We start from the raw sequence: 19,018 nt of genomic DNA, 5'->3' as shown, positions 1-19,018 counted from the left end.
CGGCTCTTACCCTTGATGTTTATAGCCCAGAGAACGCTCGTGTAAGGAAGTAAAAACCTTTTCCCCATTGTGATTTAGATGATTAAATGCCTAATTCGTTTCCCAGGATTCAGTTGGCCGGGGGAGCGCACATTCGGAAGGAGAATTAAGTCGTCTGTAATGGCTGTGATTTCCAGCTCATTAAACCAAGAAACCATTGCTTGACTCTTAAATTGAGAAACAAGACAGAAGCGTGATACGTGGTAAATTCCAAGTGACACAAAATACTTCACAATTTCCTGGCCTCTCAGCTTCAATTTGATCAGTTGTTTCAGGACTATCCAGAAACCTTGGACCATTGAGCTTCTTAAGTCACAAAAACCTAGTTCTCAGAAGAAATAACCGAAAGAGACAAAAAGGACAACCACCAGCAAAAGAAACCAATTGGGGGACTATCTTATAAACCATGGAACGTAGCTGAAAAACTTAAGCCATATGGTGTCTTCAAAGAGTTTGAACCAACTTGGTCTCACTTTAATAGCAGAATTAAACTCAACTTACCGATTCCCCCATTACTCCTTTTCCGATGCTTCCAAGATCCTACACCTGTCTGTACTTTGTGGGCCCTGCAAAGCCATTCACAGTCTGACGCGGGTCAGGAAGTAGAGACCAATGGAGGATCTGGGAATTGTCAGAACGGAAGAAGCAATGGACCATTAATCCATTACTCTACTTTTTAAAGACATTCTTTCCCATTTTTTTTTTTTAACCCACATTGAACAACCCCTTAAAGTAATTTATCTATGATGCCTTAAAGTAGATGTGAATGGACACCTCTCTAAGGAGTCCAAAAAGAATGGCCCACTTGATGTCTACATTAAATATTTTTATTAAAAATGGCTAGGTCATGAACCCATGGCTTTAGTGTCAACAGATTTTAAGACAAGGAATATAAATATTAGTATTTGGCCAAATACAGGAATGTTTGTAGACTCTGAAGATACCTCTGACACCAGGAGACCCGCACACTATGAAGAAGAGTTGGGCACATGTCACTGGAGCCAGGCATTAGCTATATCAGTGAGCATTTTCCAGTTTTGTTTTTCTTTGGGAAAGCCAGGGTCAGCCGAAGTAGTCATTCTTTAAAGGGAGTCGTTTACCAGGAAGTATATTGCCTTGTGGCGCTAGCTCACCTAAATGTAATGATACCTTTCACTTAACGATACGTTGCTTTATTCAGGAGCATAAGTACTTTTGAATCCGTATGCAAAAGAGCAGTTAAGTGCACCGAGGACGGCCTTGAGTAACCCCTACCTCTCAGTCTTGATTGACAGGGCCAGACGAGGTGACTATGCACTAATCTTGTATTGTCAGTCAACAAGGAGAGGATAGGGCTGGCAAACAAGCAGAGGTGCACAGAGTGGCTTGGACCTGCCCTTGTTGCACTTAACTCCTCATTTGCATATTGATTACGTCCCTTTTGTTTCCCCCAAAATGAAGAAATAGGTCAGAAATGTATCATTACATTCAGCTTTGGTTTAGCATTGAATTTACTGTTCACAGACTCCCTTTAAATGTGCCATCGAGGTTGTCCTCCAGCTTTCCAAGAGACCTGAATGGAAATATTGGCAAACTGCATATTGATATTTGTCATGTAGGAGTTTAAAGGGCCTTTTAGAGAAGCCCATGATTGGGAGAGACTGTTCGTTCAGCTGATTAAAAAATAAATAAAAAAATTGACTTGTCGGATATTTAATGTAAGCCTTAAAATTGTCAGTGGTCAGCAGCACATGTAAATATGATGTGTGCCACCGACACAGCCCAAAGTCTATGAGGGACAAATGTTTGTAGTAACGATCATTCCACCCACCATGTCGATTGGGGCTTGTAATGGCCCGGCATGAACACCAAGTCACATAGTAGGTGACTACTTCCTGTGGAAGCCCTCGTGGTGACCATAACATGAGTGATGTTTCAAAGCTCTTTCAAGGGTTGCACATTGACTTATGGAGTAGCCAAATATAGGTGACACTAGAGAGAGAGATTTTTTTATATTCCCCCCCCATATGAAGCATGGCTGGATCTCTGTAAGAATCAGTACCATTGACGAGACTTAAAACAATTCAATAGAAGACGATGAATGACGGCATTGTATGACTTACAGCTGAGATTTTTTTTGTCGGGCCGTGCTGCTTAATATTTTGTATTTCTCCCAGAGTAATATATAGCTATTGTGTTTGCACAAAGCCAGACATTCCAAGAAGCAGAAGCCGATATTACTTCTGAATGTGCTGTGTCGATGAGACCATCCGTATGTAGTGCTGCGGTGTATTTTCTGCTCCTTCTGAATGGATGGCGGGCGGCGTAAGAGGCCTAAGGGCCACCTGCTTGTTACGTGGTGATAGGTCTCTGATCCATTTAGCCGGGAGCAGGTTTTTAATATTTGAGTGAAAAGGAACATATTTTGCCTGTGCTATGGAGCCGTGTGAGACCTGATTTATTTTTTTCCCCTGAATGATCAAACACGTCATTTTGATGAATTGATTTCTTAACATTCAGGTCCCTTTAGTGAATTATTGGTAGAGGGTTGCAAACTGCAGTGAGTGTCAAACTACATTTTGTTCCTAGAGCCAAATGAGACCTTTGTGTTGGCGGATACTGCACTTTTTGTAATAAAATCTACTTTTTACTAAAGAAAAGTACAATATTGATGACCTATCCTCAGGATAAGTCATCAGTATTTAACCAGAGGAGTCAGATTTCCGACCCAGCCACCAATCAGCTGCTCACTTGAGGGCTGTGGCCTCTTCCTAGGCCGGTGATGTCGTGTCCAATGGGCAGCTCAGTCCCATTTAAAAGGCATCTGTCAGCAGATTTGTACCTATGACACTGGCTGACCTGTCACATGTGCGCTTGGCAGCTGAAGACATCTGTGTTGATCCCATGTTCATATGTGCCCGCATTGCTGAGAGAAATTATGTTTTAATATATGCAAATGAGCCTCTTGGAGCAATGGGGGCATTGCCATTACACCTAGAGGCTCTCTCTGCTTGACAGGGCCAGGCGTGTTAAGGTTTTCACTGCCTGGTCCTGTCAATCAAGGTGGAGAGGGCACGGCAGTTGCAGAGAGAGCAGAGCCTCTACGTGTAACGGCAACACCCCCGTTGCTCCTAGAGGCTCATTTGCATATATTAAAACTTTGTTTTTCTCAGCAATGCGGGAACATATGAACAGGGGACCAACACAGATGCCCTTTTAAGTGAATGGGCCTGGGCTGCAAAATAAAACATAGCCACTATTCAGTATACAGCACTGTGCTTGGTATGCTAAGCAGCTGATGGATGATGGTGGTGGGTGTCGGTCCCCGACCAATCAAATATTGATGTGGCATATTCTGAGGATAGGTCATCAATATTGTATTTCCAGAAAACTACTCTAATGGCTATAAAGGGCTTGGCCAGTAACCTTTAGTATTAATGGTCTATCTATACTAAGGATGAGTCAGAAATATCAGATTGTGGGAGTCTTACTTGGCACCCCCGTCGATCAGCTGTGTTTAGGCTTCTTTCCTACTAGGCCCAGTGCATGGCACCACACACAACTCTGCCCCATTCACTTGAAGGAGCTGCAATACTACGGAAATGAGGTGCAGTCCCTGGTAGACAATGAAGAGGACACAGATCTCACTGGAGGGCAGCAGTCTCTTCAGACAGCTGTTCTGTGTGGTTGACAGGAGTTGCCCCCTCTCTAGTCTGGTATTGATTGCCTGTCCTAAGAATACGTCCGAAATATGAATAGCCTTATGAAGTGAGGCAGGTATTCTTAAAAATGAACGGTTCACCCTGAATGATCAGTTGGGCACACTGTCACGGCCCAGGATCTTGCTTACCTTAGATGTGTGTTGGCAGATCTCATTAATATGTAGGGCAGCGCTTCTCAAACTTTGAACGGCCAGCACCAGATCTAAAATGTAATTTCGATGCTGCTCGAGCTAAGTAGTAGAAAAGATATTGGCATACTCTTCATTGGGACCTACAGCTGGCCTATTGAGCTTTCATCCAACGGCTGTCCCTTAAACCTCCCCATATACAGTTGCAAAAAAAAAAAAAAGTATGTGAACCCTTTGGAATGATATGGATTTCTGCACAAATTGGTTATAAAATGTGATCTGATCATGACAGGAGGATACCCCGCCTCCCCAGGGACAGGAAACAACGTGGAGATCTTTAAATACTCCCCTCCGCTTACCTGCTCTAGTTTCCTGTCCCTCTGGGACTAGTGTGGAGGTCCACCTGTGGGAGTCCTTTGTCCTACAGAAGACTGCCGGCAGTTCGGATAGTATCGGGGGAGCAGGATCGCAGGGTTGCGGGCCGCCCTCCCTGTCTCTCAGGCGCAAGTCCTCCAGTGGAGGCAGCCCCTGGCAGTGCTTTCTGAGTACAACTCTCGTGAGAGGAGGCACGGGTCACGTGAGCGCAAGCTCACAGGCTAAGAATAGTGACGTCTTTCCCCTAGACAATGAGCATTTAAAAATTGCGGGAATCGGCAGCGTCCTGAGATACAGCCTACAACATGTCGGCATCAGGAGAGGATGCAATGCGCAGACCCACGGATCCATCCAAGACCGGCAGCCCGGTAAGCTATCCTCCTCTGGAGGGAGATGAAAAGTGCTTGAGGTAGCCTGTGTCACTGAGGGATCAGATTCTTACCTTTCCTTACTGCACGGGATAAGGGACTGTACCTCTCCCTTTTTAATAAACTAGGCAGCCCCCTTTATTAAACAAGCACTCTGACTTATATCTATAGGTCAGGGAAGCTCAGAAGTCCACGGAATCTCAGCGAGTTAAAAAATGCTCCATTTGTAAAAAAGCCTTACCGTCAGGTTATAAGAAACCCCTCTGTTCAAAGTGTATGGAGAAAATTGTTTCGGAAGAGTCCCCTTCCTTATTGGACAACATTAGAAATATAATAAAGGAGGAAGTAAGCAGCGCTGTGGATCAAAAACTAGCTACCACGTCCCAAAAACCTTCTACTTCCATGACCCAGATGTCTGCTACTTTGGAGTCTAAATGTCAGGAAGAGAATTTAGATGAAGGGGAGCTCTTCTCGGGGTCTGAGTCACTTTCCTCTGAGGACGAATCAGGGAGGCCACTCTGCTCCATAGGACACCGAAGCCTTGTTGAAAACGATTAGAGCAACCCTAAACTTGGAGGAGTCTAAACAATCCAAAACTATACAGGATTTGATGTTTAAAGGGTTAGGAGAAAAGAGGAATAGGGTGTTTCCCCTCCACTCTAATATTACAAAATGAATTAGTAAGGAATGGGCCAATCTGGAAAAAAGACTGAGCGTCTCTAGGGTCCTGAGAAGGAAATAACCCTTTTCGGAGGAAGATACGTCCTTTTGGGTCAAATGTCCTAGAGTGGATGCCCCGGTAGCAAAGATTACAAAGAAATCGGCGTTACCCTTTGAGGATTTGGGTCTCCTAAAAGACCCTATGGATAAAAGAAGCGAGGCCCTACAAAACAAAAAATTCCTGGGAGGCTTTCCATATCCATCCTTAGACCTAGCGTAGCCTCAACCTATACAGCCAGGTCCATGTCCATCTGGTTAGAAGAACACCTAGTAACAGGAACCCCTAGAGAGGATATTTTGGCATCTCTGCCAGTACTCAAGCAGGCGGCAAATTTTTGGGCGGATGCTTCGGTTGACTCTATAAAACTAGCAGCCAGATTAGCGGCCCTCTCAAATTCCACCAGAAGGGCGGTGTGGCTTAGGTCTTGGTCAGGTAATGCAGCATCTAAAAACAAGTTTTGCGACATCCCCTGCAAAGGTGATAGGGTGTTCGGGTCAGTCCTGGACGACATCCTAGAAAAAGCCACAGACAAAAAGAAGGGATTTCCCTCTGAACAAAGGAATTTTCGTCAGACGATTTTTTCCTACATCTAGGGGCAGACAAAACCAGAAAAGAAAAGATTTTTCTTCCCGGTGGCGTTCTGGAAGAGGACGAGGTTTTTTTGTTCAACTCCTCCTCCCCTTGGGTATTGGACGTAGTCTCATCAGGCCTAAAACTGGAATTCTCCTCTCTTTTCCCAGGATGTGTTCCACATAACCAAAAAAGCCAATCCAGTTAAATCGTTAATCCTAGATCAGATAAAGATCCTTTTACTAAAGGAAGCTATAGTGTTAGTTCCCCCAGAGGAGCAAGGAACAGGGTATTATTCTGCTATATTTCTAGTCAGAAAACCCAATGGCTCGTACAGAGCCATTATAAACTTAAAAGGACTGAACCAACATCTACTTTACAAACGCTTCAAGATGGAGAGCATAAAATCCACGATAAGTCTATTACAAAAAAAACATCTTTATGGCAACCCTAGATCTCACCGACGCGTACTACCATATTCCAATCTACAGAGAACACCAGAGATTCCTCAGATTTGCAGTACAACAAAACTCGGTAGTATACCATCTTCAATTCCAAGTCCTTCCTTTCGGCATTGCGTCAGCACCAAGGGTCTGAGGTGAAGCGAGGCAGAAGTGGTAGCAGACCTTCTTCTAAAAGGTATATTAGTTGTTCCTTACTTAGACGACTTCCTGATAGCAGCAGGATCAGAGAGTCTTCTGTTAGAACACATAGAGTTAGTGAAACACAACCTAACGGATCTGGGATGGCTAATAAATATGGAAAAATCAGACCTCCGTCCAGAAAAAAGAAAGATCTTTATAGGAATGCTGCTGGACTCGGGACTCATGAGGACCTTCCTCCCACAAGAGAAAATTCTAACTATCAAGCAGGAATTAACTCTATTCCGCAGCAGATCGAGAGTGACAATCAGGTCAATAATGAAAATCTTGGGTCTGATGTCCTCAACTATGCCAGCAGTGAAGTGGGCCCAGGCTTACTCGCAAACTCTTCTGTCTTTCACTCTCTGAAGGTGGAACAAGAGCATAGCTTCACTAGAGCTAAAGTTAAAAGTCCCTCAGTATGTAAGAGATTCCTTAAATTGGTTGTTGATCAACAAGAATCTAAACGCAGGCGTCCCGTGGCAACAAGCAAATGTAGTCACTATTACTACAGATGCCAGCAAAAACGGCTGGGGAGCCTTTACAGACAGATCCGTAGTACAGGGTGGCTGACAAGGACATCTAAACCTAGCCTCTTCCAACCTGAAGGAGTTAACAGCAGTCTGGGAAGCCTTGAAGGCCCTTCACTCAGAAATCTGCGGAAAAGAAATAAGAATACTCTCAGACAATGCCACAGCTATGGCCTATCTGAACAGGCAGGGTGGCACAAGAAGCCCATCCTTAGCGAAGGCCATAAGATAAATTTTCCAGTGGGCAGAAAGGAGCATACTGCCAATATCAGCGGTTCACATAAGGGGAGCAGACAACACAGTCGCGGACTTTCTCAGCAGGGATGTCTTAAAGGAAGGGGAATGGTCCTTAAATCCAAGAATATTCCTTCAGATAACACAAAGATGGTTCCTTCCAGAAGTAGATCTGTTCTTCACGCGTCTAAACAGAAAACACCCGTGGCCAAAAGTGAACTTGTATGCCTTCCCTCCTTTTGCGTTAATCCCCAGAGTGCTGCAAAAGGTGCTACAGGAGAACCACAGGCTGATCCTAATTGCACCTTACTGGCCCAAGAGATCGTGGTTTCCTCTCCTAGTGAGGATGTCAGCAGGAGACGTGTGGCTACTACCAGACATCCCGGATCTCCTTCATCAAGGCCCAGTATGGCATCCCAGGACAACGCAACTTCAATTAGCAGCATGGAGACTGAGCGGGAGATATTAAAGGAAAAGGGTCTCTCAGGCGCGGTAATTTCCACAATTCTTTATAGCTGCAAAAAGGTGACATCTAAGATTTATGACAGAATCAGTCTTTCAGAAAATTTACAGGTGGTGATACCAGAGGTCCCCTTGTAATCACTAAGGTCCTAGATTTTCTCCAGTCAGGAGTACAGAAGGGGCTAAGAGTCAGCACTATAAAGGTCCACAATATCGGCTTTGAGTGCCTTACTTGATATAAAATTGGCAGAGGTAGACCTTGTTAAGAGATTTGCGAAAAGGGCTCGAAGAAAACAACCAATAGTGAGGCCCACTGTCCCCCCTTAAGACTTGAATCTAGTATTGGCTGCCTTATCAGACAGTCCTTTTGAGCCCTTATCTGAAATATCAGTAAAGTTACTTACCTTTTAAGACGGTTTTCTTAATATCTATCACCACGGCTAGGAGGGGGGGGGGGAATCCAGGCCTTTTCGTGCAGACCTCACTACCTATCCATCAAGGATGATAGGATCGTACTGAAACATTCTCTAAGTTCCACTGTCTACAGGAAGTGTCCCTCCCTTCCTTTGGGTCCCCATCAGGCAGTCAAGAGCAAAGACTGTTCCATAACCTGGATGTGAGAAGAGCGGTACTTGCCTACCTAAAGACTACGGAAGATCTCAGAAAAACGGACAGACTGTTTATTCAATTTGCAGGTCCAAATAAGGGGAACGCGGCAAGCAAAACATCTGTTAGTCGATGGATCAGATCTGCAATCTTGACTTATGACTTAAGAGGTTCCTCCTCCGGCGGGCCTGAAGGCCCACTCAACCCGATCTGTAGCAGCCTCTTGGGCTCAATCAGCGGATGTTCCGTTAGAACAGATTTGCCAGGCAGCCACCTGGTCGTCGCCTTCCACTTTCTTTAGACATTACCAGTTAGACGTGTTAAAGAACAGGGAGTTATCATTTGCTCGCAGGGTATTATCTGCGGTTGTCCCCCCTGATATAGGATTCCTCTGTTATTCCTCCTGTCATGCCACTGGGGGGGCGTTTGGAAAGATTTCAATTACTTACCGGTAATTGTTTTTTCCTCTAGCCCCCACAGCGGCACAGGGAATTTCCCACCCAGAAGTTATTCAAACTTTTGTTTAAAAAAAAAAAAAAAAAGTTTTTTTTGTCATTTCTTGGAAAGTATCCTTGTCTAATTTCAATAACACATAAAGATTAATATTGTCGCATCCATTCCAGAGGTTCTTGGTTATTTACTGGAGCAGGTAAGGGTAGGGGACTATTTAAAGATCTCCACGTTGTTTCCTGGGGTATCCTCCTGTCGTGCCGCTGTGGGGGCTAGAGGAAAAATCGAATTACCGGTAAGTAATTGAAATCTTCTCCACACAGTGTTGTGTGTTTCTTCCAAACAACTCAACTTTGGTTTCATCTGTCCACAGAATGTTTTGCCAGTACTGCTGTGGAACATCCAGGTGCTCTTGTGCAAACTGTAAAAGTGCAGCAATGTTTTTTTTTTTTTTTTTGGACAGCAGTGGCTTCTTCTGTGGTATCCTCCCATGAAATCCATTCTTGTTTAGTGTTTTACGTATCCTAGATTCGCTTACATGAATGTTGGGATATGCCAGAGAATTTAGTAAGTCCTTAGCTGACACTCTAGGCTTCTTCTTAACCTCATTGAGCAGTCTGTGCTGTGCTCTTGCAGTCATCTTTACAGCATGGCCACTCCTAGGGAGAGTAGCAGCAGTGCTGAACTTTCTCTATTTATAGACAATTTGTCTTTCTGGACTGATGAACAGCAAGGCTTTTGGAGATACTTTCATAACCCTTTCCAGCTTTATGCAAGTCAACAATTCTTAAACGTAGGTCTTCTGAGAGCTCTTTTGTGCGAGGCATCATTCATATCAGGCAATGCTTCTTGTGAAAAGCAAACTCAGAACTGGTGTATGTTTTTTATAGGGCAGGGCAGCTGTAACCAGCACCTCCAATCTCATCTCATTGATTGGACTCCAGTTGGGGGATACCTCACTCCAATTAGCTCTTGGAGAGGTCACTAGTCTAGGGGTTCACATACTTTTTCCACCTGCACTGTGAATGTTTACAAACATGGTAACATTTCATTATTTGTGTGTTATTAGTTTAAGCAGACTGTGATTGTCTATTGTTGTGACTTGCATGAAGATCAGATCACATTTTATGACCAATTTGTACAGAAATCCAGATCATTCCAAAGGGTTTGCATAGTTTTTCTTGCAACTGTATATGGACGCATGGGCTCCAGATGTAGAGTGGAGAATAACCGCTGCCAGACACCTCTAGTGGAGGCTCTTCTCCCTGAAAACAAAAGGATTGGGCATATTGAAATCCAGGGGCCCAATCCTTTTCTTCATTGACCATAGAGATGGTCAGCTGACCCCACTAAAATCGGCAATATCGACCAAAATGAATCAGATGTGTATGACCTGCTGTCACAGCCATATTACCTTTATTCCTCTAGTTGTTCACTTTCTTTCTTTCCAGGAGTTGCTCCGTTTCTCTCGCTGTTCCGCCTTCAAGATATCGCGGGATTGTGCTACTCAAGCTGCTTTGGCACTGTCCTCTCCTTTTGGACAGTGTCAGAGCTGGGAAAGTTCACAACCAGTGGGCAACTAGGACCACCCATTTGATAAAATCAGCATAATTAGCTTAATTTGTATGTTCGGAGCCAAAAATAATAGTGAGGGAAGAAAACAGCTCTTGAGAAAAACAAGACACGAGTCTACAAGTAACAATGAAATAATGATATTTCACCCTTTTTTTTTTTAGGTGGTGATAGGTTTTCTTTAAGATCTTTAGCTCTTTTCATAAAGATGGTAACGCGTTTTGTGGCTTTACAAGCGCACATATGCGTTTTCGTGGCTCCATTAGAGCAGTGTTCTTTGGCCTCCTTTCTTAATGGTCTTGCAGGATCGGATGTCTTTTGCGTTGGTCCTTGAGGTGTTTGCAGATGCAAACTTTTATTGGTTCTGTTTTATTTCGACAGATCCTCTGGCAATGGGTCCCCAGAAAGCTCTGGAAACCATCGGGGCCAACCTGCAGAAGCAATATGAGAACTGGCAGCCACGGGTGAGTATAATATAGCTGCAAAGCATCCTCATCATGTTTAGTGATATTTCTGGCTCTGGAGAATTCTCTATCCAGATGATTATTTTTCTCTATTTTCTTCACGTCTGTGTCTGGTGGAACCCAAAATAGTTTGGGTAATAATGGCATTTAACATGGCACTGAAAAGTTGAATTCATTTTTATTTTATTTTTTTAATTTGTGGTCTGTATGTCTCCATTTAACAGTTTTAAACAATGTGTTACCCACGCGTTTCATTGTTTTACAAGGTATTCACTTGGTTTGGTCACTGGCAACTCTAGAGTTAATGGAAGCTAATAAACCTCCATATATTGATTGCATTCACTGACAGTTGTGGTGGTATCCTGATTTGGTTATACAGCTGTCACTCAGAGCCAAGGGGGAGGGCCGTAAAACAGATCCATGCAGATGGCACTTCACTATGGAGCTCCACCTACTGGACATCTGGGGAGCAGAATCTGCCAGAATAAAGGTTCTCAGCCCCTACCTACTGCTGCTCCCTTTAACATTTCAAAAGGGGCAACAGAATGTAAGATGTCATTTATGTCCGTCTCTACGCTGCTTATGATGGAGCAGATGCAGCAAATACTGTCAAATCAATTCCCCAATATAAAAGATGAGTGTGACCCTTTAATTTAAAGAAAGACTCTAGCTAAATTTGATCCACTGTACAATGTCTAGTGCAAGGCTTGAGAGACCCTTTGGTACTGTTTTCATCGCTGTGCCCTCTGCACTGAGGGTTTGTTACATTGCATCCAGCATTCTTCTTGGAGATGATCTAGACGGGCATGCAAGTTAATGGCAGGTGGGTTTGACAGCTATCTAGGGTATATGACCACCTTTAATTATATGTGACTCTGCTCTTTCATTACCTCACCAGTCTGTGATGATAAAACAACTGGGGGGTAGAAGACGTCTATACAATGGAGATGTCCAGCTGTCAGAGGTAGTGTTCACTGCATCCTTTTGCCAGATGTGGTCAGATTTGATTGCACTTAGAAAGTGTGACAGTCATTTGGACAGGACATCACAAAACTGTACTTGGGAGCAGCGCACACCTGCCCTGCGTGGTGAAGGCAATTAGTAGCTGCTGCCCAGTACTGTGCGGCCGACTTAGCGGGGCGGCTGATGCTGTCAGCATGGTGTATGTTCCATCTCTCTCCATACAAAATGGGTATTGTCTGCGGGCGGGTGCGATGCTGCTCAAAAAGAATATTCGTGAGTGCACCATAGATTCCAGGCCTAGATGGTGGAAGTTGCACTGTTCTGCCTATTGGCTGACCAGTCTGTTACACTGCCCTAGTAATATCCATTATAAAGTGCTCATATACATTTGGCAAGGCCAGACTGGTAGAATTAGGAAGGAGGAAGCAATTCTGTGCTGAATAATCTCTTAATATATCTTTATAGCAGTCAAATCTCCAAATACCTTGCGTAACCATAGCTTTAGAAGAAAACCTACTACCTGCAGACACCACTAGAGGGAGCATAGAAGCTCATTGCTTGCTGTTTTAGTATGCAGTAAGCTCTTTAGCTCCCTCTAGTGCTGGCTGCGTGTATATATATATATATATATATATATATATATATATATATATATATATATATATATACATTTTTTTTTTTTTTTTTTTACCTGTTTACGACCATATGCTGTATATGTTTGCCACAGTTCTGCTTTTTAATTTGGTGAGGCATACTTGTATAGTGTGGGTTTTATAGCTACAGCAATCTAAAAGGAGCAGGTTGGGTACCAGACCCAGATCAGCATTGCCTGTATAAAATATCCCCCAAAAATATATTTATGAAGAGCCATATGTGTCATGTAAAAAAAATAAAAAAATAAAATTTGGTAGCCAAACAAACAAAATGAGGGCTCTCTACCCACCATGTACGCTACATTACAAAAAAATGCATTTTCAGTTCCTGTCATTGAGGAGTTAAAGGGGTATTCCCATCACAGACAATGGGGGCATATTGCTAGGATATGTCCCTATTGTCTGATAGGTGCGGGTCCCAACTCTGGGAACCAAACCTACAACAAAAACGGAGCGGGGAAAGCTGTGACTGGGGGATCACCACCTAGCGCTGCTCCAATAGAAGTGAATGGGAGCACACCCTGCACGCGCGGCCCCTGTTCCCATTCATTTCTATGGGGCGGCCCTATAGAGATAAATGGAGGGTGGATGCGCAGTAAGCCCTCCGTTAATTTCCCTGCTCCATTCTCATTGTTGGTGTGGGTCCCAGAGGTGGGACCCGCACCCATTAGACAACGGGGGCATATCCTAGCAATATGCCCCTATTGTCTGTGATGGGAATACCCCTTTAAATTTCTAGCTATGTAGGAGATTTGGAGCTCTGTATCAGGAAAAAATAGCGCTCCATCCACGATAAAGATGCATTTTTATTAACACAGAATTCTGGATCTAAACTTTACAGTTTGGCGTTTGGGTATTCTGATACAGAGCTCCAAATCCCTAACATAGACCCAGCTGAAAGGGTATTTTTGAGACTATAATATTGCCAGCCTAACCTTTTATATCTTCTCAGTGGGTGTCAGACTCTGGACTCTTTGCTGTTCAGCTAAAGCGACCATGGCGCTTCACCAGTCAGATATTAATCGTCTATACTTTGGATAGGCCTTCAATATAGTATTGATAAAATTCTGCTTAGGGTACTTTCACCCTTGCGTTAGAAGCAGAGGTCGTACTACGTTTTTTCCCGAAAGAGTAAAAATACACCTCTTACCGTTTTTGAGGAGTATTTTCAGCTGAAGATGAGTACGGAAGTTGAAGTAATCAATATATATATAATACATAGGTCTAAATAACATTAAGAGGCTGCTATTTATGCGGGAAATCAGTCTATAACGCAGCCAAAATGGCAAATTATCAGTGCTCTGCATCTCTAGTATTACATTGGCCCATCAGCACCATGATTATCCCCACATTGTTCTGCTGTGTAGATCCAGTGCCCACATATAAGATGACCAAGCAGCGCAGAAATATCTTTGCTGGGATGATGCTGATCGGGCAAAAAATTACAGGATACACAGAGCACTGCATAACATGATATATATTGATATGAGGCAAATGCACTCACTGATCACTGCACCAGCGGGCCCTGGCTGAGCAACTGAGCCAGAGCTTGCACTAGCAGGTTTTTGCACTCAGCCAGAATGTTCTGGTGCAGTAATCAGTTAATTTACTGACTGGAGCCTGCTGGTGCAGTGATCAGTGAGTCCTCTGACTCAAATGCTCAGTCTCACTGATCACTGCACCAGCAGGCTCTGGCTGAGCACCTAAAACAGGGAGAACACAGGAGAGTTTAGCGTCGTACTTTACATTCTGGTGTCAAGACCCCGAGAGGTATGATGACCTCTTGTCTGGCAGTCACCGCCTCACCTCTGATGTTGGCAGCTGGCTCCGCAGTCAGAAGAATACAGCCATGCTGCACTCTGTGATCCCATTACCCCGGTGCAGAGCAAAGATCACAGCTCTGCTGTCCATCCGCCGCTCCTTATTAGCTTGTCCGCAGACATCAGTTTGCATCCTCATGGGCTGCTCTTCAGTCTTCATGGATCTTTCCTCTGCCAGCCACTAGTTAGCCTACACAGTCAGGGACTCTGGAGAAGCAGCACATCAAAATTGGCCAATGAGCAGCCTCCCTCCCTAATAACAAGCTTCTTACTTGCTGCCATCCCTCCACCTGCGAGTAAGGAGCTTAGCTATTGGATGTTTTGGGTAACAGCAGTATTTCTGTGCTGCCCATGAGATTCACAGACTGCAGTGCGCTGGTTAACTACATGAAAAGCCTTAAAGGGAACCTGTCACCCAAAAATCGCCTATTAAGCTGTTTACAGTACCTTATAGTGCTGTATAGTCGTTTCCTGATGCACTTTTTGTTAGTTTTGCAGCATGTATGCTCAGTCAGAAATCGATGTTATATTCAGCTGCTGCCCCGTGCTTCAAGTCAGGCTTGAAGTCACGGGGGCAGCGGCCTCGGCGTCTTACATGGCCCTCTCCCCGCCCCCTGCCTCTGTGACTGACAGCCGAAATCCGATTCCGGGACCGCGCTCAACGGCCGCATGCGCAGTAAAGGGCGGCAGGAGCGCGGTCCCGGCTGCCGCGCGTACTACGCGCCGTCTTACTTTCGCCGCACTGCGCATGCGCCCGACATCCTGTATCAAACGCGCCCGCGCCCGGCATCTGGGCGCGGGCGCGTTTGATACAGGATGTCGGGCGCATGCGCAGTGCGGCGAAAGTAAGACGGCGCGTAGTACGTGCGGCAGCCGGGACCGCGCTCCTGCCGCCCTTTACTGCGCATGCGGCCGTTGAGCGCGGTCCCGGAATCGGATTTCGGCTGTCAGTCACAGAGGCAGGGGGCGGGGAGAGGGCCATGTAAGACGCCGAGGCCGCTGCCCCCGTGACTTCAAGCCTGACTTGAAGCACGGGGCAGCAGCTGAATATAACATCGATTTCTGACTGAGCATACATGCTGCAAAACTAACAAAAAGTGCATCAGGAAACGACTATACAGCACTATAAGGTACTGTAAACAGCTTAATAGGCGATTTTTGGGTGACAGGTTCCCTTTAATGTGCATTCATACGCATTAGCCTTTTTTCAAAGCGTAAAATTGTCTGAACAGGCGTCTATGACGCTTGTACAGGCGTCATTGCAACCTCTGGTTAGAAGAATCTGACAGGCAGTTCCGTTGCCGGAACTGCCTGCCCGATCCGAAAATCCACATGCAAACGGATATAATTAGTTTCCGCATCCGTCTGACAAATACTTTGAAATACCAGATCCGTCTCTCCGGTGTCATCCGGAAAAACACATCCGTTATTTATTTATTTTTTGAATTTTTAAAGATCTGCACATGCCGGAAAACCGGATTTGTCAATGCGCCAATTTCATGAACACTCGGTACCGGATCCGGCATTAATACATTTCAATGGAAAGTAATGCTGGATTCGGCAATCCGGCAAGTATTCTGGAATTTTGGCTGGAGAAAATACTGCAATGCTGCGGTATTTTCTCAGGCCAAGTACCGTAAAAGGGACGGAACAGAAGACATCCTGATGCATACTGAACGGAATGCTTTCCAATCAGAATGCTTTAGGATAAAACTGATGCGTTTTTTCCCGGTATTGAGCCCCTGTGATGGAACTCAATATTGTTAAACTTTAACGCAAGTGTGAAAGTACCCTTACAGCTTTCACTAGGGGGAGCTATTTGTATGCGGCAAGTGACCGGTCCAGAGCTGCAATACCAGGCTCTGCCCATTGACAAAAGTGACACTGCTTCTCGGAAGGGATGATGACTTGGGGCTCAAGTCTAAAATTGCATCCGGATTTGATTTTGCACCCATTGGCCCACCTTACAAATGTCGTTACCTGCAAGGTACCAGTCCTGATGATAGATTTCCTTTAAGTGGGAAAACTCCTGTCTGCATCAGAGCATTCGTTAGATCTTTCTTTAATGTGAAGTGCCAGGCGTCGTCTCTGCAGGTGCCCAGCACGTCCATGACCCTCGGGTTGGGAATACACCAAGGAATCTTTCTGCAGTCCTCTGTGTGTACGAGCCCGGGGACTCAAAGGGAGTCTTTTTGATCGTCGGTTGCACATATTATTATTTAATTGCTTGTCAAGATTCTTTTATCAGCAGCTGAGATCTCAGCCGCCCAGGGCAAGGAGTGGGTTAAGCAGAGAGTCCAGTTCTGCCGTGCCTCTGATCACACGGAAAGGGGCCTCATTACAAAGCGAGGCACGTACGTGTTTATTGCACTCCACGGCGCTCTCAAGCTTTTTTTTTTTTTTTTTCCTGCAGTAATAAACTGAAGTTAATGTGCCATCCGCAATAAAACAATGCGAGCCATATGGAGATTTCCCAGATTACTGTCATGTAAATACTTTAAACAAAGCCAATGGGCCGCTTGCCGTGGATGAGACTTCTGCATTGTATGGCAGAGGGGTTGGTAACGTTTGGTTGGGCGGGGGACATGTCCCGGCTGTTGCAGACGGCAGTGCGAGCCTCTTGGATCAGCCTTTATGTCTGGAGGGTATTGTGAGATGTTGCTTAGCAATGCACTTGGATGTACATTGCCATTCACTGCATACACCACAGGCCCTATGAACCTGGGAAAAGGTTTCTCAAACATCTGCAGGAAAGCTACATAGGTCTGTGAACACTGGTGACAAGTTGTGGTGATTTACTATGTGAGCGTCTCTTTGAGTGGCAGGTGTAGCAAAATTTAAGATTAAATAGATTGCACACGTTTGATTGCCTGCCATAACTGGATAAATAAGAAATTGGATAATTGGAGGGAATATTTGTCAATAGGGTTAAACATGGTACATAAAGTTTCATAACTATATCTGTAATTCTCTGCAGGGGCGGGGCTAAATGGAGGTTTCAGAAGGCCTGCCCCTGCAGAACTGTGTCAGTCCCTGTCCATTCATATGTTATCTTGATGGCCATTCATTTGACCTGCAGCCACTGCAGGGGAGACGCCTAGCCTGATGTATCTACCCCTTCAATAGCCGCTCATGATGAGACCGTTGGATGCTGCATTCACCCTACATATATTGCATTCCCTATATAATACTCTACGATACAGAGCCATAGGGGATCAGCATGTTGTGAATATGGCTCTGCCATGTGTACCAGGCATACCTTTAATGAAAGGTGGCCAGACAGTTTTGGTGGCTGAACCCGCCGATTTTGACCAGACTGCTTGCCCTGCTAATATCTATGACAACAGATATTGTGGGAGTTGGATCAGGCAGTTAGATTTCAACATGGCTGATCATTTTGTTCTTGGGTATTGAAGCCACTGCTAAAGATGTGTAGTAGCAGCTAAATCTGGTCATACTTGTTATGTCTGTTAGTCAAATCCACAGTTTTTGGAAGGATCAGCTGACCATCTAATGTGTGTGGGGCCTCCTGACTCTCACCTGACAGCAAATGTTGGGGGTGATGGATCAGGCTTGTTGGACTTCAACTGCCCAATCCTTTTGTTACTGGAGAGATAAGCCACTACCAGAGCTATCTGACAGCTGCTTTCTTCCCTCTACCTGGAGAGAGAGCCTTCAGCCGAGATGTGTGTGTGTGGCCAGCTTAAAGGGGTTCTCCGGGCTTTTCAGAAAATCCCGGAGTCTTCCTGTTCCCCCGCATTTCTTATTATGCAGCTGAACAGGAATATCCGAGCTGAAGACTCCACAGCCAGTCCGCAGCGTAGACAACAGATTTAAAGAGCAATGGAGGGGTAGTCATCCAAGAATGGTTGTGTATGATGGGGGTCGGGAGAAAGCTCCTTCAGCCGATGGCAATCTCATCCGCATCAGTTTTTTTTGTTTTCAGTCTATTTTTCCCATCTGTTTTCTCTTCTTTCCCCCGGCCGTTCAGCTATATTTCACCCTGGTATGTGCAGCCTAATAAAGTTGTGATACTTCTGGGAAGGAAGAGAAAAAATGTAAGATATGGGAAGGCAGTTTATCTCCCTTGTCCTTCTCCTTACTCTGAAGCCGCCATATGTTTTACATAGCTGTCAGCTGACTATCGAATCCATCATGCACATGTCTGCTCTGCCATCGCATGCTTGGAAATAGCCACTGCCAGTGAACAAAAGGTTTGGGCATGTTGAAATCCAAGTGCCTGATCCTTTATTCTTGCTGACATCTGCTCTCAGGGTAGAGCCAGGAGGCCCCTGTACATGAAATTGGTGAAATCGGCTGCCGTGTGTCTCTACGGCCTGTAGTTGGTTCTTTGATTATCCTTACTCCCTGCCCTTCTGATCTGACGACCCCTTATCCCTCTGTGAGCCAATCTCTTACCCCTCCAACATTTTGCTCCTCTGCTCAGTCCCACTGCCAATCCAACCTCCTGAGCCAAACTCTTGCCCCTCTGCCCAACTTACCGTTTGCTCCTTTGCTCAGCCATCCTTCTGCTTACCTATTTCCCAGCCCTTTTTCTACCCTTTCGCTCAACCCTTCCAATTTTTTCACCCCCCGTGTTTTCCCTTCTTTACCACCCTCCCTTCCACACAGGACGTAAATTCAACGATAAAAAGCCACGCAGGTTTTACATAGTAGCATAGTATATAAGGCTGAAAAAAGACATCTCCCATCCAGTTCGG

At 45.0% G+C, this 19,018-nt stretch overlaps 1 protein-coding gene across 1 annotated transcript in view; it reads left to right on the top strand.

Annotated features, from left to right (window-relative positions):
- The window catches only part of RPTOR (regulatory associated protein of MTOR complex 1), a 185,898-nt gene that overhangs the window by 8,532 nt on the left and 158,348 nt on the right, over positions 1–19,018 (top strand). Inside the window, exon 2 of the mRNA XM_044297418.1 lies at positions 10,779–10,861. Coding sequence (XP_044153353.1) covers positions 10,790–10,861 — 72 coding nt within the window. The 5' untranslated portion in view covers positions 10,779–10,789. The remainder of the gene's footprint in view (positions 1–10,778; positions 10,862–19,018) is intronic.

The sequence above is a fragment of the Bufo gargarizans genome, chromosome 6 (genome assembly GCF_014858855.1).
Source record: "Bufo gargarizans isolate SCDJY-AF-19 chromosome 6, ASM1485885v1, whole genome shotgun sequence".
In the NCBI taxonomy this organism is placed as follows: domain Eukaryota; kingdom Metazoa; phylum Chordata; class Amphibia; order Anura; family Bufonidae; genus Bufo; species Bufo gargarizans.
Note: the sequence above shows the minus strand (reverse complement) of the source record. Positions and strands in the feature narration are given on the sequence as shown.